This window comes from Aquila chrysaetos, chromosome 3 (genome assembly GCF_900496995.4).
Source record: "Aquila chrysaetos chrysaetos chromosome 3, bAquChr1.4, whole genome shotgun sequence".
Taxonomy (NCBI): Eukaryota; Metazoa; Chordata; class Aves; order Accipitriformes; family Accipitridae; genus Aquila; species Aquila chrysaetos.
The window spans coordinates 61527850-61548867 of record NC_044006.1 but is presented as its reverse complement, the minus strand read 5'-3'; the positions used below and the strand labels follow the sequence as shown (position 1 = coordinate 61548867).

The 21018-nt window shown below is 38.1% G+C and overlaps 1 protein-coding gene across 5 annotated transcripts in view; it reads right to left on the bottom strand.

The window, feature by feature from the left end:
• Positions 1–429: 429 nt before the first annotated feature.
• WAC (WW domain containing adaptor with coiled-coil) overlaps positions 430–21018 on the bottom strand; it is a 64796-nt gene continuing 44207 nt past the window's right edge. For 4 of the 5 annotated variants that reach the window (XM_030009132.2, XM_030009130.2, XM_030009134.1 and 1 more), the window contains 4 exons: positions 16002–16120; positions 8000–8186; positions 4321–4448; positions 430–1909 (listed from right to left, as the gene is read on the bottom strand). In XM_030009132.2, the coding sequence (XP_029864992.1) occupies positions 1840–1909; positions 4321–4448; positions 8000–8186; positions 16002–16120 (504 nt within the window). In that variant the 3' untranslated portion in view covers positions 430–1839. The remainder of the gene's footprint in view (positions 1910–4320; positions 4449–7999; positions 8187–16001; positions 16121–21018) is intronic. The other variant, XM_030009131.2, reaches the window with a different exon arrangement.

The following is a 21018-nucleotide window of genomic DNA, read 5'->3' as shown; positions in this document are numbered from 1 at the left end:
AACACAACAGCACATACTGGGTTAAAAAGTGAGGAACAATTACAAATTAATCTATCCTGATTTCTCATTTGTTGTTGCTAGTTAAGGTATTTCAACTTGCTTCATTTGCAATGTCTTATTAGGACAGAGCATTCAGCTTCCACTGATGAAAAACTGATTTTAAAAAACAGTCCAAGCCCACTCAACATGAGACAAGGCAAAATAAAAATCAACTAATGTTTCTGGTGCTGAAAGACAGTATTTTGTAGGAACAAAACATGTAGCATCACATGTCAACACCTTTATCATTAAGTTCTTTTTTTTTAATCCATCACCTACAGTCTTCTTACTTAACAGACTATTGTAACATATACACCTCTGCAAATATTAAACTAGTACCACCATCACTATTTTTGTTGTTGTTTTTAAGCAAAGAAAAAGCCACGTTTATTTTGTAGTAGCAATAGTTTCTTTTTTATTTTTAATATACTTTAGGAAACAATATACAAAGCTGAGCTTTGCCACCATTTTCAAACGGCGGTTGCTCCAATTACACAAATTCAGCGTTTTGTGATGGTTAAGAACAGCAGTCAGCACCAGACTTAAACAGTTAGCTACAACACAAACATCCTTCGAAATGAAATGTCATAATATCAAGACAGGTAAACCAGGAGTTAACATATGACAACTGTTGGGGAGGTGTCTTAAATCATTCTTGTTGAATTTTATATTTCATTAAATATTTTATACACATTTTCCTGTTTACAAGTTTTAAACAAAACCTCCCTCGAGGAATTATTTAAGTACAAAAATGTTCAACAAGAACAGTTCTAATAAAGAGTCCCCAAACAGACCAAATTTTAATATGTGTTGACCAAAGGAAATGAAAACCAGTGTTTCTTTGTTTTAACATGTTTATTACAACAGATACAATTCACATCTGACTAGCTTTTTTTTTTTCCTCTTTCCCCTCCCACAACCATGTTAACATGTTCATTGGGCTATTTCCTTATATTTGAGCAAGTAATGTACTTTCAGCACACATGCCCAGCAGTACTATAAGTCCATTCTTACAGGGTGCAAATGGAAATACGTTTCAATAATTTATACAAACAAGTGGGTTATGCTCAATCACTGCAATTTTAAGCTACTGTACACAGGAATGAAAAGATTATAGAAAAAGTGCCATAGCAACAGTGCCTTAAGAAAAGAGAAAATTAGAAGCATTAAAAAACTGATAAAATCAGATTTAGGATTTCACGGGGAAATGGAACACAGAAAATGAAAAACATTTCTCTGTAGAACAGAAATGGAGAAGCACTGCTCTCGATTCGGTGCAAGTGTGGAAACAGTTGTTTCATGATATTTTGTACATTACCCAAACTGTTGCAGCCTTAGACACAGATCGCCTGGCGCTTGCATTGAATTTTAGGAAATGCAAGATTTCTGAATGATAAATTAACTAAAAAAAAAAAAAAAAAAAAAAAAAAAAAAAAAAAAAGAAAGCTAATTTTGCAGACAGGTTTACATGTAAAAGGCTAGGTATTTAGCCACCTCAGCATTGATTAGTTTTGGATGTCTAAGCTCTGATACACATGGCTTCCCATGGCTTCACTCTACAAAACATATTTACAACGTGAAGAATACATCTACAAGAAATCTACATTTCAAGGGTTTTACAAATCATTCTTGTATCTTTCCCCTGAATTTGACTCCCTCCTGTCCCCTTCCCCATGTCAACTTTTTTTCTGCCCAGCTCAACGGTCCAAAGTCTACTCAAATGCAGCTCAAAAGTGTTAAGACTGGGCATCAGTTTAATAGTTCCTGTACTCAAAACCATGTGCAATTGTTTACAACTTTTCACACCATGAAGGAATTCTGATTCTTTAGCTTTTCAAGTTCTTTAATTTGTTGCCTCAAAAATAGTATCCTGCAAGAGAAAAGAAATAAATTAGTATAAACATTTCCATTATACAGATATTAATTAAGTATCTACACAAGTACTTCTACAATTTCAGTGAACGATACCAAACTCCTTAGCTCTATTAATAAAATTCAGATATTTTAAAATTAATTCTCAATCTGTTCAATCACCTACAAACACTGTATGCAGATGCACAGAGACCTGCTGTGTTTGATACCTTAGTTCAGAAAATTAAGTTGCTATATTTCATTGAGATTGATACACAGTTATGTTTAAGCTTGTTCTTCACTTGAATTTAACTCCCAGAAAAAGTGGGACACTGCAAGAGTACATTGAGTAACTGAATATTCTGAAGAATGGTATTATGCCTGTGTCATGCAGTTTTCCAGACTGTACAACAACCCAAAGCGCTCATAAATTTTTTTAAACAAGCAAGTTTTCTTCTAGGTGCAACACTTCTTTTTCTAGTATTTGGCTCTGTGGCTAGTGGTAGTCTCTAGTTATGGTAAGCTCCAATCTCAAAATACCTGATCATTAAAAGACATCTAAGGGAAAAAAAAGCTGTAACTACACCTGGCTTAGAAATAAATTATATTGCTAGCAATTCCCTTATACATCTTTCCTTCTTCTACTGAACTGACATAAACAACTATTGTGATTGATTAACATTTGGTTTACATAACTGTTTCCCAGAATTTTTAATGAATATTTTGAAACAACTTTTCATGATGCTGAAGTGTAATGCAAGCTTGTGAATGAATTAAGAAAATATTCAGGCAAAGTTGAAGTTTCATATAAATATTCTATAAAGTCCAAGCAAATTTAATTGATGCAGAAAAAGCATCCACTTCAGCAGACTTTTGTACAACACTTCAAATATGTGCCCAGTTCAGTAAAAATGAATTTTCTACTGAAAAGTAGGTGAAAAACAATTAAGATAGACACACTGAAAAAAAAATTAAACTTAAAAATTGTGGGCATATAAAATATATCAGTCAATGAAAAGTGCCTTTTTGCATGCTGCCAGTTATGGTTAAAACAATATACTCGCTTTGCCTAGAGATAAAGTTCCCTCTCAGAATAAATTTAAATACTTCTCTTCTGTGCAAAAGCATAGAAATAATATAATCATTCCAATGTATTGCCTTTGATAATCCCATCCTTTGCAAAAGCCTCCCCCCACCAACTTGTTACTTATGCCATGTATTCCACGTCTTTGGGATTGCAGCAAAAATAAAAGATACATGTTATCATAGACTCAAAGTCATAATAATCATTATCCATTGATAGCTTAAGTATACACAGTGTACAAGAAACAAGGTGTTATTTAGTGACTTGAACATCAACATTTGACATGTTATTTCAGATCAAACATGTACCCAGAGACAGAAATGAAACCTTAGGAAATGAAACCTGTAAGAAACCAAGCATTTCATTAAATATACTACAGAAATTTTAATTTATGTAATGAAGTTATGAAATAAAATTAAAGAAAGAATGTATATTTTTGATTCTTTATTAGGAATGATTTACAAATATGTTATAGCCTACTTCTGACTAAAGGATTGTTTTACTAACTGCCAAAAAGCAAGAGCTTCTAGGATAAAGCTAGCTATTTAAACAGCATGCAACGCTATTAAAGTGGCTTAAAATAGTACATCAGAATCACTGTATTCAAACTGTAGTGTGACTTAGTAGATGGGATAACATCATTCAAAAAGGAAACTAAATATGAAAATAGATTCAGGATCATGGCTACTGGTGAAAAGTTTCTGCATGTATTATAAGACCAAACTTTCCAATCTTGCACAAGTCTTCAACAATGTGGTTGTGTATTGCTTCAGTGATACGCAAGACACCCGCTATGACTGACTTAAGAAGCAGAAGTCTACTTTGCTATAATCAACATCTCACTAAAGAACCCCGAGATCTTCTCAGATGCCTCCTACCTAAGTAACAAACATTAATTTTTCCTTAGCTTGTGATATCAACAACACCTGTTCAAACTTACCTAACAAATGTCTCATACAAACAGTAGTGTTTAAGACCAGTATAAAGATGTGTACCTATGTGATCTATGCATCATGTATGGACAGATATTTTAGAAGTATGCTGAACTGGTGTGAGTTAATCAGTTTTTCTTAATGCACTAATGTATCTGGAAAGATACTTCTTTTCTATCTAAGTGGAAATACACACAGAAGTTGCATATCTGGTTCTATTCATTGGAGACTAAGAGGTATCTGTGTGGGAAACAGGTAGAACGTACACAGGGAAGACAGCTTGCAAATCTGGCAAGAATTAGCATACTTACAAAGTCATCAGTAAATATAGCTCATGCAAAACAATGCCAGAATGAATTCTAATACCACCTTGAAAATTACCATTTTGAAAATAAACACAGAACGCACACTTACCTTTGCTCACGCAAAGTTGCTTGAATTTCACATACTCGAACTAAAGACCTTAAATTCTTTAATTCAGTACAAATTTCTGACATATGAACACTTCCCATGTTATGGGCTTCCTCGCGTAATCTTGATGCCTGCAATGGTTACACATAAAGGTTAGGATTTTGAATCATGCATTGGAAACAAGTGGCTATAGCCAGAGGATGGCTGGATGAGTGTGTCTTGAAACAGCAAAGCACTCGAATAACTTCAAAAGGGAGTATTAATCAGAAGTACATTAAATTCTCTACAAAAGCCCATCTAGAATCAGAAATGAACAACACTGGCTGCCAAGAGATTGTCTAATCCAGGCCCATGCTAAGCCAGGGATGGTTTAGATTTGATCCTAACAAATGTTTACCCAACCATAGTACAGGACAGGGCTACGAGTTTCCAAAGTTTCCAGACTTATATTTCCCATCTAAATTAATCCTTAGTGACACAAATAATTGAATGCCTTCTTTCCAGCTACCTTAAACAGGAAAAATACTTTGCAACCCTCTTCAGGTGTTCTCTTCCAGACAAACTCCATTATTTTAATATCCCCACTTAGTCAGGTGGAGACAAGCAGAAGCATAAATTTAGAAGGCATGACCCATCCTCAATCTGTGCATTTCTTAAAGTCTTGTCACTGAACTGCATATATGACTCCAGAGAACTCCTCAACAGCACCAAGGAGACTAGTATAACAACACTGAGGTCCTCTGTATCACACTGCAATAAGGAAAGAGGACTTCTTGCAAGTGGCACACTGAAAAAAACAAAAACCTGTTTCAAACAGATCCTTCCCTGCAGTATTAGTATTTAGCAATGCTGTTCTCTGCTGTACCGGGTCTGGCTAGGAAGGAGTTAATTTTCTTCATAGCAGCCTATACGCTGCTTCAGATTTGTGACCAAAACAGTGCTGATAACACACAAATGTTTTAGCTATTTCTGAGCAGTTGCTTACACAGCATCAGGGGTTTCTGCCTTTCTCTCTCTGACCCCCCACCCCAGCAAATAGGTTGTGGGTACTCAAAAGGCAGGGAGGGAACACAGGTGGGACAGCTGATCCAAACTGACCACAGGGATATTCCACACCATACAAAGTCATGATCAGCAATAAAACTGGGGGGCAGTTTTCCAAGGGTTGCCATTGCTTGGGGACTGGCTGGACATGGGTTGGCTGGTGGTAAGCAAGCCACTCTCCCCCCATTCCATCCCCCTTTACTTATTAAGCTGCCTTTATCTCAACCCATGAGTTGTCTCACTTTTGCCCTTCCAATTCTCTCCCCCATCCTACTGGGGGAGAGTGAGTGAGCAGCTGTGTGGTGCTTAGTGGCCTACTGGGGTTAATCCACAACATCTGCTTACGTACTTGCACGTAAGCAGATTTTTCCATCCCCAAAATAATGGTATTTAGCACAGGTCTTCATCAACTTCTGGAATTTCTCCAGTTCAAAGCAGCACTTTGTTTTCTAATTCCCTACATTAAAAGTTTTGTTTTCTGGAGTGTGTTGACATCCAGGAGCCCTGGTCTCCAGCAGGACATCATTTCCCATGTCCTCCCTACACAACTCCAAAGCCTTGAGACTGATAGCAAACTATCAATAATGACTTTCAAAGTACTTCTTTTTAAGCTGACCAGTCACCCATTTTAAAGTAATCTCATTTAAATGGCTTTAAAATCGTTTTTGTGTGATTCTTGTTAAGAAGTGTTAACAGTCTTGCTGAAAATCAGGATGTAACATTTATTGCTTTCCTGTATTACCAAAGTCTGACACTTTATCAAAAGAAAAAAAAAAAAACAAAAACCTGACATAATTTCTTTCTAAAAGGTCCATGCTGAATATTATCAGGGTTTTGTTTTCAGGTGTTTGTAAAAAGGTAAATTCATCATTTTTTCTACTTCGATATTGCTCAATACTCAAAGTACCTCTACAATTACTGAGTTGAGATGACCTACAATTTTGTTTCTCACATTGCTTAAAGATAGCATAGTTATGTTCATTACTAATTAACCACATTACTGGATCTTTTTCCAGTTTTCCCTATTAACTGCTTTTTATGAGTTCTGCGAGTTAACTGCTAGTGGTTCAAGAATTGTTCTAGCTACTAATTACTTCACAGCACATTTCTTCAAGTCTGACTGCTTTAACACAAACCTGTCCTGGCTCACCTAATTTATTTACTTATTTATTTTTCAGTTTACCTGGCATGTGCTCTTATGGCCTAATTTCAATTCAAGCTACACATCTGGTTAGAAATCTGAAGAAACCAAGGCACTGCATATTTTAGCCTCTCCACTTTCATCTAGCTTACCTTCTTCACTATGTATTGCACCTATACTTTCATTCACTTTTTCTTTTTCATTAAATATCTGACTTAAGTCCCTCAAGTGTTACTAACGAAAACTGGTCGATAAACAACACTGTCACGTGAAATCATCTGAAATAGCAGACAGGACAATACAGCATGTAGCACTTAGCACAAAGGTAAAAGGTATCCAACTGAGTACATGACCGCCTAGCATTAGCTGGTTTTTTTGACCTCTTTATTACTGATAGTGGAAAAATAACATTACCTATGAACTGTATAAATCTGTATTTTCTGCATTAAGATGTATGTCAATTCAGTACACTGTGAAAATAACACTATCAAAACTATGGGCCAAGGCCATAAAGAGAAGTGGCTGTGCTGCACCATTTCCTTAAACACTTCCCACAGCAATGGCTCAGTTGTTTGACTCAGTACAGGTTGGTAATGTCTTAAAATTGAAATTAAAAAATTAATGAAAAGAAACAAAACAAGAACCCCAGAGCCCAAATAGGGTATCAGCCTAGACTGCACTTCTAAGAATCATCCTGCAAGTTACTCCCCAAAAGCCCCCAGTGCAGGCTTGAGCCAGCATGCAACCACTCTTCAAAAGACCAAAGTAAACTGGGCTAGGTAAGATTAATATCCCATACAGACTGTCAGACGGGGTTGCCTGTGAAAGGACTTGAACTAGACTCAATAACAAATACGGTTCCTTTGAGTAATACATTCCAAGCAGCTGACATGCATCCAGTTTCCCTGTATTACCACAACAAGGTAGGTTTCATACAGTTAGTTATAAAATATGGATGGCAATTCTACTGGATTTCCCATTATGTAAAAATAGCCCAAATTCAGTCTGAGCCTTCTATATCATCTTAAAAACTGGGTACAACAAACAAGGCAGAGTTCCTTTTTCATTGTGTAGAGCTAACAACCCAGTGACTCAAACTGTGTAGTAGTCTCAAATAGTTTAACTCTGTCACCTAATTCATAACATTTTCCACGTAACAAAAATATTATTATAAAAATTTGTTGAAATTTATGTTCTTTGTAAATTTCAACAGAACTTTGGCAGTAAAAAAATAGTTATGAGGATAGCTATTCATCTGAGAATTTCAAAAGCACTGGTACTTTAAGCAAGACTGAAAATACTTAACAGCTAAATGGCAATCACATACAAAACCTGCAGGTCTGGCCTAATCTCTCTTCCCTCTCCTGTTTTCTAAGGCCAAGCATTGAGGATTTTTTAAATACTTTTAATTCCTAGAAGAATCAACCTGTGTAAGAAACCCAGATTTTAAGCTACACATTTGCACTCTCACAGGGAACAAAGCACAAGTGTACTCACCTGCTTTTCTGCATGGTCTGCAGGCCAGCCTTGAACATGCTTTATAAGATTTTCATTGAAGTGTGCTGCTAGCGTAGGTGTTAATGAGCAAGTGGGTCGTACAGATGTATTTTGCGGTGCAGGTGTTGAATTTGATGCACCAGTGCTAGAGGTATGATTTGGACCTGGTGATGGGCTTCTTTGACTACTAGAAAAAAGAATTAAAAAAAAAAGTGAGCATTTAAAAACATATGTAAACCTATAGAGAAATAAACACTTAAAATTCATTGCTTCCAGCCACAAAAATACATAAAGCATTTAAGTCACAAGTAAATACTTCTGGTAGACCAAACCTGTACCACTTTTCCACAAACCTCCTACTTGTATGGGAACTGTTTGAGTGCTACAATATAACATGGGGTTTTTTTTGTTTGGTTGGGGTTTTTTTGGTTTTTATCTTTGATAGCTGTTCAAGAGATGTAAGCTGTGCCTACATATTAGAGTTGTATAGAAAATACATACATGTATGTTCTTCCTTCAAATAGCTGCAAACCTAAGATTTTCAATAATGATGTATCAGATGGAGTTAAGCAAGTTTATTCAACAGAATATCAGCAAGTGTCACAATAATCATTAAAAACAAAGCCTGACATCCTAATCTAAAAATATAGCCATATGGGCTTTGAGGAATGTAACCATTTACTAATGCCAAAACACAAACACCTAGATGACTGTGATACTGTACATCCTCACTTAAAGCACTTAAGAGAACAGAAGTATCACAGGAGCAGTATGTTTGTAGCTACCAACTTGACTGCCTTACTGGTACATATTCATGCTGCCATTTTTCTGGTTGGTGTGTTAACCCATTGCTGGAGAACAGATACATGGAGACATGTTCAGCTGACATGTGTCCTGTAAGACAAATCAAAAACTCTGTGCCTTGGACAAAGTCTTTGACTGTCCTCTTTCAAATCTCCATATGCAAGCAAACACAACATCTACATTATCTGAACACTACCCAATACACAGCTTTTCAAATTCTACTTTGCAACTATAATTCTTCATCAAAAACTTTTCTAACGTTTACTAAAAAACTCTCATGTTGATCTTGGCATAGCAGTCTTTTGCCATCCACAGTGCTCAAGATTATGTTATCTACAAAGTATTCTAGTCATTGCTTTAAGCATTGGGGGTTTTTTTGTTGGTTTTTTTTTTTTTTAACTGAATTCCTCTAATAATTACCCTCTCCCCTCTCACTCCACCTTACAAGACATTTTTCCTCTCTACCTCCCCTCCTCATGTATGGGAGGGACCTTCTTAAGTTTTTCTCTTTATAAAAGCCTATTCCTGCTGCAGTGCCTAAAAACAGTGGGTAAATCTTTGGTAAACTGGTATGACTGACTAATCCACAAGGACTCTTGTACTCCCAATTTGCAAATACTCATTCCCCACCTAACACTTGGATGGTAAGCTCTCTAGGTAAAGTAGGGGTTTTTTGTTTCACTTTTATCACTTCTCTCAATAAAGCTATGATATACAACCTGAACACCTAACATTAAGCCCAGCAAGCTACCCAAGTTCCCTGAAAATATTTTAAAATCACTGATACTTGAATTTACTTTCCATGTGTCCAGAAACCCAGGTATCAGGGCCAGCACGAACACCACACTCTCATATCATATGTATCCAACCACATCTGACACAACTGCCAGAGCTGCAGCTACACAGTTCTGCTACGTGTAAGAGTTCATCGCTGTTCTCCAACTCCTGTACCATCAGCAATAGACAACTCCACTGTGACTTTCACCAGCATCAAAACTGCTATTTGGTGTATCACCGTTATCAAACAAAAGATCAGAATGTGGGGGTTTGTATCCTCCTTGCAAGCACTGCTGTCCAGGTGATCTGATCTTCTAGGAAACCAGAACTTGTGCTGGGAGGGGTATATAACCCATGGTGGGGAAGCTTAGAAGCTGACGTTTCAGCACATGCCCTTTTCTACTCGCCCATCCCTTGCAAAAACAAGGCCTCTACACTCTTCCCTTTCCAGCATTCATTCAATCACTGCCCCCCCACCCCCGCTGCCAGAAAGGGGCTCTGTTCTTCTATTTTGCTAAGAAGAGGTGGGAGTAGCACTAGTTATCCATGCAAACATGAACAAGGACAGGTCAGGATGAAAAGTCTGCTCTGTCCTTTCCACCCTTGTCACAGAAGACAAAGGACGCAGTAATCTTGAGCAGGACAAAAGAACATCACTAGCACCATAACAGTGATGGTACCTCACAGTTACGATGTTTTTTGGCACTACATATACTGAGAAATAGCAGTACTAATCGTGTAAGTACCTAGCTGTTACTCATAAAATTACGTTTACAATCACTCTCCCACTGGCAGCACATAATTTAGGTCTATTTCTTAAAACTTTCTTACTACTTGCCTGCAAGTGATATAAAGTAATATGAAGAAAAAACAAATTGAGAGGAATCTTAATTCATCACCTAACCTACACCCTTGAGGGTTGAAAACATCCTAGCATAATGCAACTATCTTTACAGTCCAATGCCCAGCCATTTATCCTAATCACACACTTGCAAAGAATTACAGCAGGTTTCCAAACAAACAGCCAACAAATTCGGTACAGCACACTGCTCTGCAGCAGACTTTAACCTCATTCCTTTCAGTAGCCACAAAACTTGTTTAAAAGCTTAGAATAAAAAAAAAAAAAAATTACGCAGAAGGATTTTGGCAGGCAGCTTTGTTAGTGTTGTATACATAAATTTCCCTTGATTTCAGGCAGCAGAAGTTGCAAAAGGGAATATATGATGTAACTGGGGGGAAAAGTATTCTTTGGGTTTCGTGCTCTGTGTTCTCTTCCGTAATTGGCTCAACTACTTCAAAACCACCTACAAGTGCAAACGCTTAACTGTAGAAATGTTCAGTTGATAGGAAAAAATGGCATTTAGATTTTGAAGCTGGAGTTGAAACTAGCCAAGAACATGAAGGGCAACAAGGGCTGTACATCAAGAGCAAATGAAAGGTTAAGGAAGAGGTCTACAAAGCAAGGGGACCTAGAGACAAAGGACATGAAAAAGGCCAAGATAGTCGGCCACTTTTTTTTGCCTGGCTTTTTTATGGGTGTGGTCTGCTCTCAGGCCTCCCACATCCCAAGCACATCAGCAGAGTCAGTGAGAATAAAGTATTACCTACAGCAGAGGAAGAAGTTAAGGAGCAGTTAAGCCAGCTGGACATATGTCCATGCAACCAGATGGTATCCACCCAAGGGTAATCAGTGAGCTGGCCAGTATAACTCAGATGCTGCATCATCTTGAAGCAGCATGGTGAGCAGGTAAGTTTCCTGATGATGGGGGAAAAAAAGCAAACATTAAAGCCATCTTCAAGAAGCACAAGGACAAAAATCTGGGGAACTACAGGCCAGTTGACCTTAGTCTCTGGGAAAGTTATGGAGCAAGTCTTCTGGAAGGGGTTCCAGCTACATGAAAGACTAAAAGGCAAAAAAAAGAGCCAGCATATTTTTACCAAGAACAAATTGTGCCTGACCAACCTCACTCTTCTATGATGATGTGACTGGCTCAGAGGATAAGGGGAAAGCAGTGATGTTATTTACCTTGACTTAAGGCAAGGCCTGTGACATCATCTCCCATAGTATTGTTATAGCCACCCATAGTATTGTTATAGCCAAACTGTTCACTTATCCCGTCCACATTTCATGTGTAAGGTGGGTGGAAAAATGAATGAACTGCTGGGCTCAAAGGCTGCAGTCAGCAGTACAAAGACCAATCGAAAGCCAGTGACTAGTGCTGTCCTTCACTGATTAACACTGGGGCCAATACTGTTTAATGTTTTTATTAAAAACCTAGATGGTGGCACACAGTGCACCTTCAGTGAGTTTGCACATGACACCTCCTTGTCATTGCATGAGCGATTAATATGCTGGAGGGCAGGTTGTTATTCAGAAGAACCTGAATGGGCAGACAGGAACCAAGTCCGAAAAAGACAAATGCAAAGTCCTGCACCTGGGGTGGAACAACCCTGTGCAACAATACTGGAACAACCCCATGGGACAGCACAGGCTGGGTGGGTAGAAAGCAGCTTTGCAGAAAAGGTCCTGAGGATCCTGGTGGACAAGTTAAATGTGAGCCAGCAGTGTATCCCTGTGGCAAAGCAGGCCAAGCACACACTGGGCTGTATTAGCAAGAACATGGTTGAAGAAAGCAATTCTTCCCCTCTCTTCAGAGATTATGAGACCGTAGTACCTGGAGCACTGTGCAGTACGGAGCCCAAAACTGGACAAGAATTAAACTGCCACACCAAAGGAATCTGGCAGAGGACCACACAGATGACTAGGGGGCTGAAGCACATGCCATATCAGGAGAAGCTAAAAGTTTATTCAGTCTGGAAAAGAGAAGGCTGAGGGAAGGACACTGAAGGATCTTCTTACTGTTTTGAACTACCTATGGGGAGAGCAGACAGCCAGACTCTTTTCAGAGGTGCACAGTGATAGGACAAGAGACAGAGACACAAGTTGCAACAAGGGAAATTCTAATTAGACATAAGGAAAAAACATTTCACCGTAAGGGTAGTCAAACATTAGAAGATGCTCAGAGATATTAAAAAAATCACCTAAACAATGGCCTTAGCAATTTAAACTTGCTGGTCATACTTTGAGCAAGGTCTTGGACTAGATCACAGCTAAAAGTCCCTTTCAACCTAAATTATTCTATGTTTCTAAGTATTTATACAGCATCAGCAGACTGATGGTGCAGAGAAAGGCTATATTTATTAACTAAGTAGAATTGAGGCATCACCTTCAACGCTTACTTAGTTCTATAGGATCAAAGTTCCTCTACGACTTGCCTCCTCTCCATTTATCAATATGGCTTCTCCGACTCCTATTTCATCAGTAAAAATCACTCTAACCCATCAGAAACATTTCAGGAAAATAAATAAAATCCGTGGGTTTCTCAAAAAGAAAGTTGTATCTTAATTATGAATAAAACATAGTCACTAAATATCCCAGCACTGCTATGTTAGCAGCAGGGGGAGCTACAAATGCAGCAACGACACACAGTTCCAGTGCTGTATTTTTAAATGCTTTGATAAAGCCAAATATACCTGCCTTAACTGCTGGAAAGACCGACTATGTCACAGATAATGGAATGCTTCCAGAGAGGTAAAAACATCTATACAAGAGTATGAGAACAGGATGTTTCTGAAATACACTACTACAAACTACAGAATCTTACAACCTACAAAAAATGGGAGGAAACACCTCCTCCTCCAGCAGTTTTGCATTTTCTAAGGTAAAGGAAAAATATTCCAAGTCTTTTCTGGAAATAAAGAGAAACTAGCAACCTGATGAAACTATTAATTATAGAAGCACTCATTTAGTTCCATTTTTAAAGCAGCCATAATTCATGGCATGTCTTTGGAATCATCTCTTACAAAAAGACTCACTGTATGGCTACATTGCATTAACTTCCTAACTTACATGACTGAAATGTTCACACCTTTAAAGTTATCAATAGCTATTCACATATTTCTTAGACAGTGCTTCCTCCCAAACGAGTTAAAAATAATTTCAGCTCCATTCACTTAAAACTTTTAATAATAGTAAAAGCAAAGGAAATGTAGTTGTGATTAACTTCTGCACAATGAATCTGTGTTTCAGCTGTAGAAAAATGCAACCTTAATTCATAGACCCTCTTTTTGGACCACCTGTCCACAGTTCAGGTTGCTAAGCTGTTGTTCATTCCTATAAAAAAAGTAAAGGGAGTTAGCCCCAAGAGCAGTTCCCAATCCAAGTGATTGCTTTTACCTACTACAAAGGAATAATCTGTTCTATATCAATTCAGAAATACTGCCTAGACACAGGAAACCTTTTGCAGATGAGTAAATCTACATCTGAGCTGGTCCATTTTCATTCAACTCCACTGCACTGAGGAAAATACCAGTCACACAGGATTTTCCCAAATCACCTGTTCCTTAATCTTCCATTTTTTGCAAATGAGACAGAGAAACACATGAAGTCGTGATGCACAATATACCATAGTCACAAACATGTAACGATTTGAGATATACAGGATACTAAATAATACTAAAATTGTCACAGTATCTTTGATACTAGCCTGCACACTCTCCTCTACTTGCGCACTGCCTTCTGCGCTGCAGCCTCCTCAAATACGGGACATGTACTCTGCATGACTCCTCTGCTTCAGTGGTACAGTTGCTAGGACAAACTCAGCTTCGCTTCTCCAGCAAAATGCTGATGCCAAGCAGAGCAATGGTTTGCAGAGGACCAGTAGATCCCTAAAGGGAACTCGATGTGGGTAAGGGTTATGCCAGAATAGGAAGTCCTATAACCCAAAGGGAGGGTGGGGTATGGATTAGCAGGTCAAATGCCCACCAGTATCACTTCATGCAGACTCCAGGCCATGGTGAATGTTTCCAAGAATAAGACTATCTTCCTTAGCAAGATTTCCTATGGGGAAAGGGTGATCAGCAAAGGACAAAAGGGTCTGTGACTTGAGAGCCATTCCCCAAAACCTCACCACTCCTTATAAAAAGGTCTAGTCCCCGTATTAAAAAGGCTTAGCTGTTGCCAAGTATAATTTTATTTTTGGTACTGTAATTCAGAAAGATTTAAATGGCACCATCCATAATTACTAGAGACTGGAGCTGGTATACTACATCTTTATTCTACCCATAGAGGAAAATGAGTTGTAGGTTAGACATCTGCCAAAGATTAGAATCAAGTGTCTGTAAGACAGCCAACATTAAAGGCTCAAAAACTTCTGACTTGCTTCTGTTTGTAAACTCAAACTGATCAATATTGCAGTGTCTCCAGTAAAGACAGTCACTGGGACAGGACTGCCAAGGAAACAAACAAAAAACCCACTGCCCAAAAAAACCCAAACACAAAACAATCCCCTTCTCCCCACAAAAACAGCAAAACCCAACACAGATTTGAAAATCTAACAATGTTAGTACATTGATGACATGTAATCAAAGGTCCCCTTTATTAGTAGTCCCAGAAGGGCAGACAAAAGGATCTCACTAATTTATGATCTGGAAAGTACCACCACGTAGCTTCAGGTATGCTGACAAGGAAAGAGTGTTGGGTTTTTGTTGTTGGTTTTTTTGTTTGTTTTTTGATATCATACCACCATATTCAACCACTCTAAAAATCTAGCTTTTAAGTAGTACAACACCTTGTAGATTTACAGGAATCCATTGTGATGATGCACTTTTTAAAAAGTCAACCTGCAATCTCCTCCTGCCACAGTTCTAGACCATGACATCCATCACAGAAGGATCTTACGACAAATCTTTAGTTACAGCCCCTGGAAACAATATGACAAAGTGCACAGCATCCTACACAACGAAAAGCCCATCTTCCCAAAAGACAAATTTCAGACGAGATACAGATCCTAAACCCACCTTGTAAATCCATGGCTAAATGTTCCTATCATGCAACATCTGAATAGGCTGCGATGTTGACAAAAAAGTCTGGCCAAGGAAAAGCATAACTTACTTCATTTTTTAATGTTTTTCATTAAAGCAGCAAAATCGCCTGATAGACAAAAGTTCTTACTCATTTAAAAATCGAATTACACTACAGCAAGACACCACAAGCATCTAACACTAAGCAAATCACAGAGTTAAAGCATTTAATCCCACAACTGCACAGAGAGAAACAAAAGCTCCAAACTCAGAAATCACAATGCAAGGAATCACTTGTAAAATTAACTCCAGAGTGACAAGGCAGAAACATGAATTCTGTTTTGCTTCTGTGAATGGAATTCTAGTGGTGGTCCTAAAATAGAGCTAATGTGGTCGATCCTCTGTAACAAAGATACTTAGCTGCATCCTCTCAGTATCAGCAGTGAAATCATATATTCAATAAATAGGCCAAAGAAGAATCCACAAATTGCAACATATACAACACACATTGGATCCAGAGCAAAACCAGAGGACAGCACAGAGAAGTATTTCAATATACCTTGAGCGCTGAAGACTTCGTGGAGAGGCAGGTTCATGTCCTGCCTGCTTGTCAGCTATTACTGGCTGCTGAGGTGCTGCCTGTGAAGCTGGTCCTTGTTTAACACCTGGAGTAGCAACCTGGAAAGTTCAAAACTTCATTAGATTTCCTCCACAGTAAGTATCAAGTGTAAGAAGAAAACACAGAAATTACAAGACCAGTGGGGTTTTTTGATACAAGGTCTTCTGTTGACAGAATTTTTATATTCTTCACAAGGTTTTTTTTTTTTTTAAAATCTTCTCTAGCTCCACAGCTGTGATAGCTTTTTTTACTAAAATAAAAAGAGCACTTAACAGACATAACAGAAGCAAATTTAGATCCATCTGACTTGTCAAAATACTGCAGGAATATTAGGTAAAATAGTGCAACCCAATTTCAATTTGGACTATATCTTCCATGTAAGCACCAAGCTCATTTTCAACCTCAGAAGAATTGTTCATTCCCCAAATAAAAATTTTCACTTAAAAAGTTAAAAGTTCCCTCCTTGAAAATACATTACACAGTGTCAAGAGCAGAATTAGGACATAACCGTATTATAACTTCTCTATCAGAAATGGAAAAACAATTTAAAGCGTATTTGTCAGTCTGCTATTCCCCCTTTTTAACTCTTCTGTGGGTTGTAAACAAATTAATGACAAAAAAAGAGTCACCAGTAGCTTTTTGCTTTTTCTTTGTAGTACACATTCACATTTAAGATATTAAGACACCAGCAATGAGATGCGGTCTTTTTTTCTGTGAATGACTGAACTACAACAGGATGAAAAGTTTGGGAATATAATAGTGTCTAAGTTCCAGTAAATGAAGTTCAAGATACTTTTTTTTGCCTCACACTCTGCATACCTCTGTCCCTTTTAAAGCATGTACAAGAGAGGAAGCAGCTCCAAGATTTATCTCCCACCCTGGAAAATGAAGCTAACAATTTTAAGAAAGAGGGAGGGAAGAAAAATAGGTTTAGGGATCCAAAAAGACAAAAACCATAAATCAGGCAGCCTGTCTGGCATTTGCTGCCATCAGGCTGGTGTAGATTACTAACTAGTGGTCATCTGAACCTCCAGAAATTCTCTCAGTTTCAGAAACAGACTTCTGTGAAACAAACCACAGACAGCAAGTCAGACAGTATCTGCCAAAGTAAATTCAAGACATAAGTTCATTTATTTAAGTATACAGGAAATCTTAATGTAATCTCAAACCTACTTATATGTCTAAGAGGAAAAGCCGCCTTTTAAAATTATCATCAAAAGCCAAAAAAAGTCTGAATAGCACATGAAAAGGTCATGGTTCTGGAAAGATAAAGCAAGATCATTTTAAGATCACTCAGTGTGTTGAAATCAACAGAATTACACAGTTGAGGGGGGGTGAAATAGTAGCAGTTCATAAATTGATTTATGAAAAAAGACTACCTGAGTATCTTTATGAAATGTATGACATAAAGAACATTGTTATTAATGCCTGAACTTTGCTCACCCTGTGAACAGGCGTAACTATTGAGGCTGTTCAAACAGAAGGAACAATTTCAAAAGGGAAGTCCATCAGAGATAATATAATCACCTTGCAGATCCAAACTGGAAAACTAACCAACTCCTTGGCTGGCAAAAATAAAAACAAAAATGGATTGTAGAGAAAAACTGGGATTTGTGAGATAAATGACCCACAAAATCTCTTAACTATTCACTCTTTTCCAAGTGTTTCAAAGACTCTAAGTAAGTGTACTAGGGACAGAAAAATAATAAGGGCTAAAAAATAAAACAGTATTCCATAAGCAACATTCTCGCTGAGCTTGACACGTCTGCGTAACATGCTTTACACAGTTATTTTGTAGAAATTCAGAACAGTTTCTAACCATACTACACAGGCACAGATAAATAGCAAAATGTGATGCCTAGGATCCTCGAGCCTGCAACACCTCACCTGCCATGTGCATACAGCACACCTCCAGGCAGACATACCAGCTTGTGTTTATAAACGGTATAGACATGTTCATGTAGTCTTAAGTAACAGGCCCTACTGTGCAAACGGCAGTACACTGTTCCCAGAGCCAGCCCAAGTATCTGTGCATCTGGCACCAGGCTCTGCTTGCATGGTGCTAGTTCAGCTTTGTCTATGCTTGCTGCATAGCAGCACCCTAAGCCCATGAGCTTGTGCTCTGAAAGCAAGTGTGTCCTGGCACAGCACCACATCTTGATTATGCATAATTTACTTTAAACTCTTAGAACTGGATAAGCTAACCTGACTGACATATCCAAAGGAGTACTAAAACAGACATGCTCACACCGGAGCTATCAACACCTAAGTTCTCATCTCAATCCCATCTTATGGAATTGAATTACATGAATACAAGAACGGTGAAGAAAGTTCTTTCCCTACTGAACTGGAGAAGTATCTGCTGCTGAACCAGAATTTGTTACTTCTGGGACTAAACACACAAACAATTCAAGTTAATATTTCAACAGCTCTGTTGTTAGCACCAGATTGGAGGAACACAAAACCCAAGAAAAGATCCTGCTGTCAATCATTACTGCTAATTCTGTTAAGCTGATCTGCGAAGCTACTTGAGGTACCTATTAAATAGAAAGCTTTTATGGTTATGACACCCCAGCGTAGTAAGAGTTGTAACTTCCTTACAGAGGGATGAGAGTAAAAACTTGCCGATGTATGTAATAATGCACAACAGTCCATCAGGATTAATAGCATTCCGAAGCCAAAGACATTATAGCTTAGAATGAGTAACTCAGAAATTTACTACACTTAACACTTTGATTGCAACCACATTATATGTGCTTCTAAAATATACCAGATGTGCAATCTCACCTCACTGTGGTACAATCTTAAGGAAAGATGGATTAAAATATAGTAATTTCAAAATGTGTCACAGCATGCTCATCAAAATATAGATGTCACCACTTTCAGCAGAACTTCTATATATGTATCAATAAAACACACAATATCCTACTTGGAAGATAACCAGAGGTGAAATCCTGCATGCCAAGTCACTAACTATAGGCACACAGCCCTGCATATAAATAGAGATTCTCCTATCAGACAAAGCATAAAATAACAGGGTTTTTGCAGAGTGGCAGCCTTGCTATAGTTACACTGAACTCAGATCAACTCTTATCAAACCTGCATTTAGCCTTGAAGTTTTTTGCTTCTACTGAAAACCTGAGGGAAGGCTTGGGTGTCCAAAAGCATTCAATTATACAGTTGGTCTACCAAGACAGGTGGCCCTACTTACAACACTTGACTTGCCTTCACTTTCTCTTAAGGCATAGTTTACTACCACACCACCTACTTCATAGGTATCATGCTGGCCTTCATACTCGGTGAAGGGCAGTGAGTTCAAGTTTGTCTGCACAGTTCTAGGAAAACATCTGTAACAGGATGATAAATACTAAAGAAGCTAAGTTTATAAAACAAGGCTAAATGTCTTGGAGGGGGGAAATCCTGCTGAGCTGTCCTTCCTTCAAGTTTTATTTCAGAAAACACTGTAGATGAAGATCCCAAAGGATAAAACTTTTGCCACGTTTATAATGTAGCTGATAATCAGAACTTTATAAACAAAGTAGATCCAGATCTCTGGGTTGTAGAGACCAGAACAGATCAACTTCCAGTTACTGACACTAAACAACTTAAGAAGATTCTTTTTCATATCCCAGGATTTGAAAGGGCCAGACATCTCCCTTCTTAAGTCTGCTATTTGATAATTTCATTACTTGTCACCTAGCTATGGGATGTGACCACATAGATTGAGGATGCACTCCAAGAGCAGAAACAAAGACAACAAGCAGGATTAGTATAAACATGAAGCTTTCACAATTGACTGTACCATTGTCAATCACAACAAACAGGAAGAATCACTTGGTTTTCTTTGTGCCCATGAGAAAATTCAAATGTAAGAAAATGAGGCATTTAGACTAGAATGAGGAATGCAATCCGTCCTCCTGAAGATAAAAGTATTCCTTGAAGGCCTTCAAGACACAAGAGGTTCTCTTCCAAGCAGAAAATTGAAAGATGCCTCAGCTAAGCAGGGGGTGGGGTGGGTGTGAAGGGTGGTGGAGAACAGGGATTTGGGGGGGGGGCAGGGCAGGGGAGTGTCAAACAAGACTGGTTTCACTCCAAAGTCGAGAGTCATGCTTCTTACGCTGATAAGATACTACATACACTGAGCAACATACTGATGGACTGGGTTAAAATCTGAGGGTCTCAATCTTGAAAGAAAGATCTGTAAAATGAAGAGACAGGACAAGCTCCCATTGCATGAAAACAAGAAACCTCTAGGAGAGGTCTAAATCCTCCTCAATCGACTTCCATTTTTCACAGCCGGAACAAAATTTCTGTTTCATTTTTTTAAACTTGCCTAAAAGTCACAAGAGTGTTATGCCCTGCAGCTCTACCTATCGCTACGAAACTCTTTAATGTAAAAGGTTACTTTCCACCAGACAGTGCAAATCAATAGCCCTGCCTTCAGTCCCCTTTAATAACAAAATCCTCCTTCATAATAGGTCCTTTAACCCAGTATCTCTTCCCACCCTTGCTCTATAATATGAAACACAAATCTTCAAACAAGGAAAAAGAAAAACCCTTAAAGGGAAGTTCATCTTGAGTGCCTCTAATTACATTTGCTTTCCGCACCTGTACACAGCAAAACAGAGTCTCTGATCTGCTGGACAGAGAAAATAAATAAATAAATACATACATACATAAATAAATAATCTCAACTTCAACCAAATTTATTCCTCAGCATTGCCACTTGTAGGACATTCAATACTGAGCTTAGATTCTGCAAAAGGCATTTTTCCTCTGAAGAGTGACCCACTAGAGGGATCGCACCAAAAAAAAGTTTAAAAAAGTAAGGAAGACAACTTTATGTTTTATACTTCATCCTTAGGAAGAACCTTAGGAGCTTATTTATTAGCTTCAGTTAATGCTTCCTAGTCACTGATTCAGTTAAGGAATTCTGAATGAATGGGGGTGAGGGGGC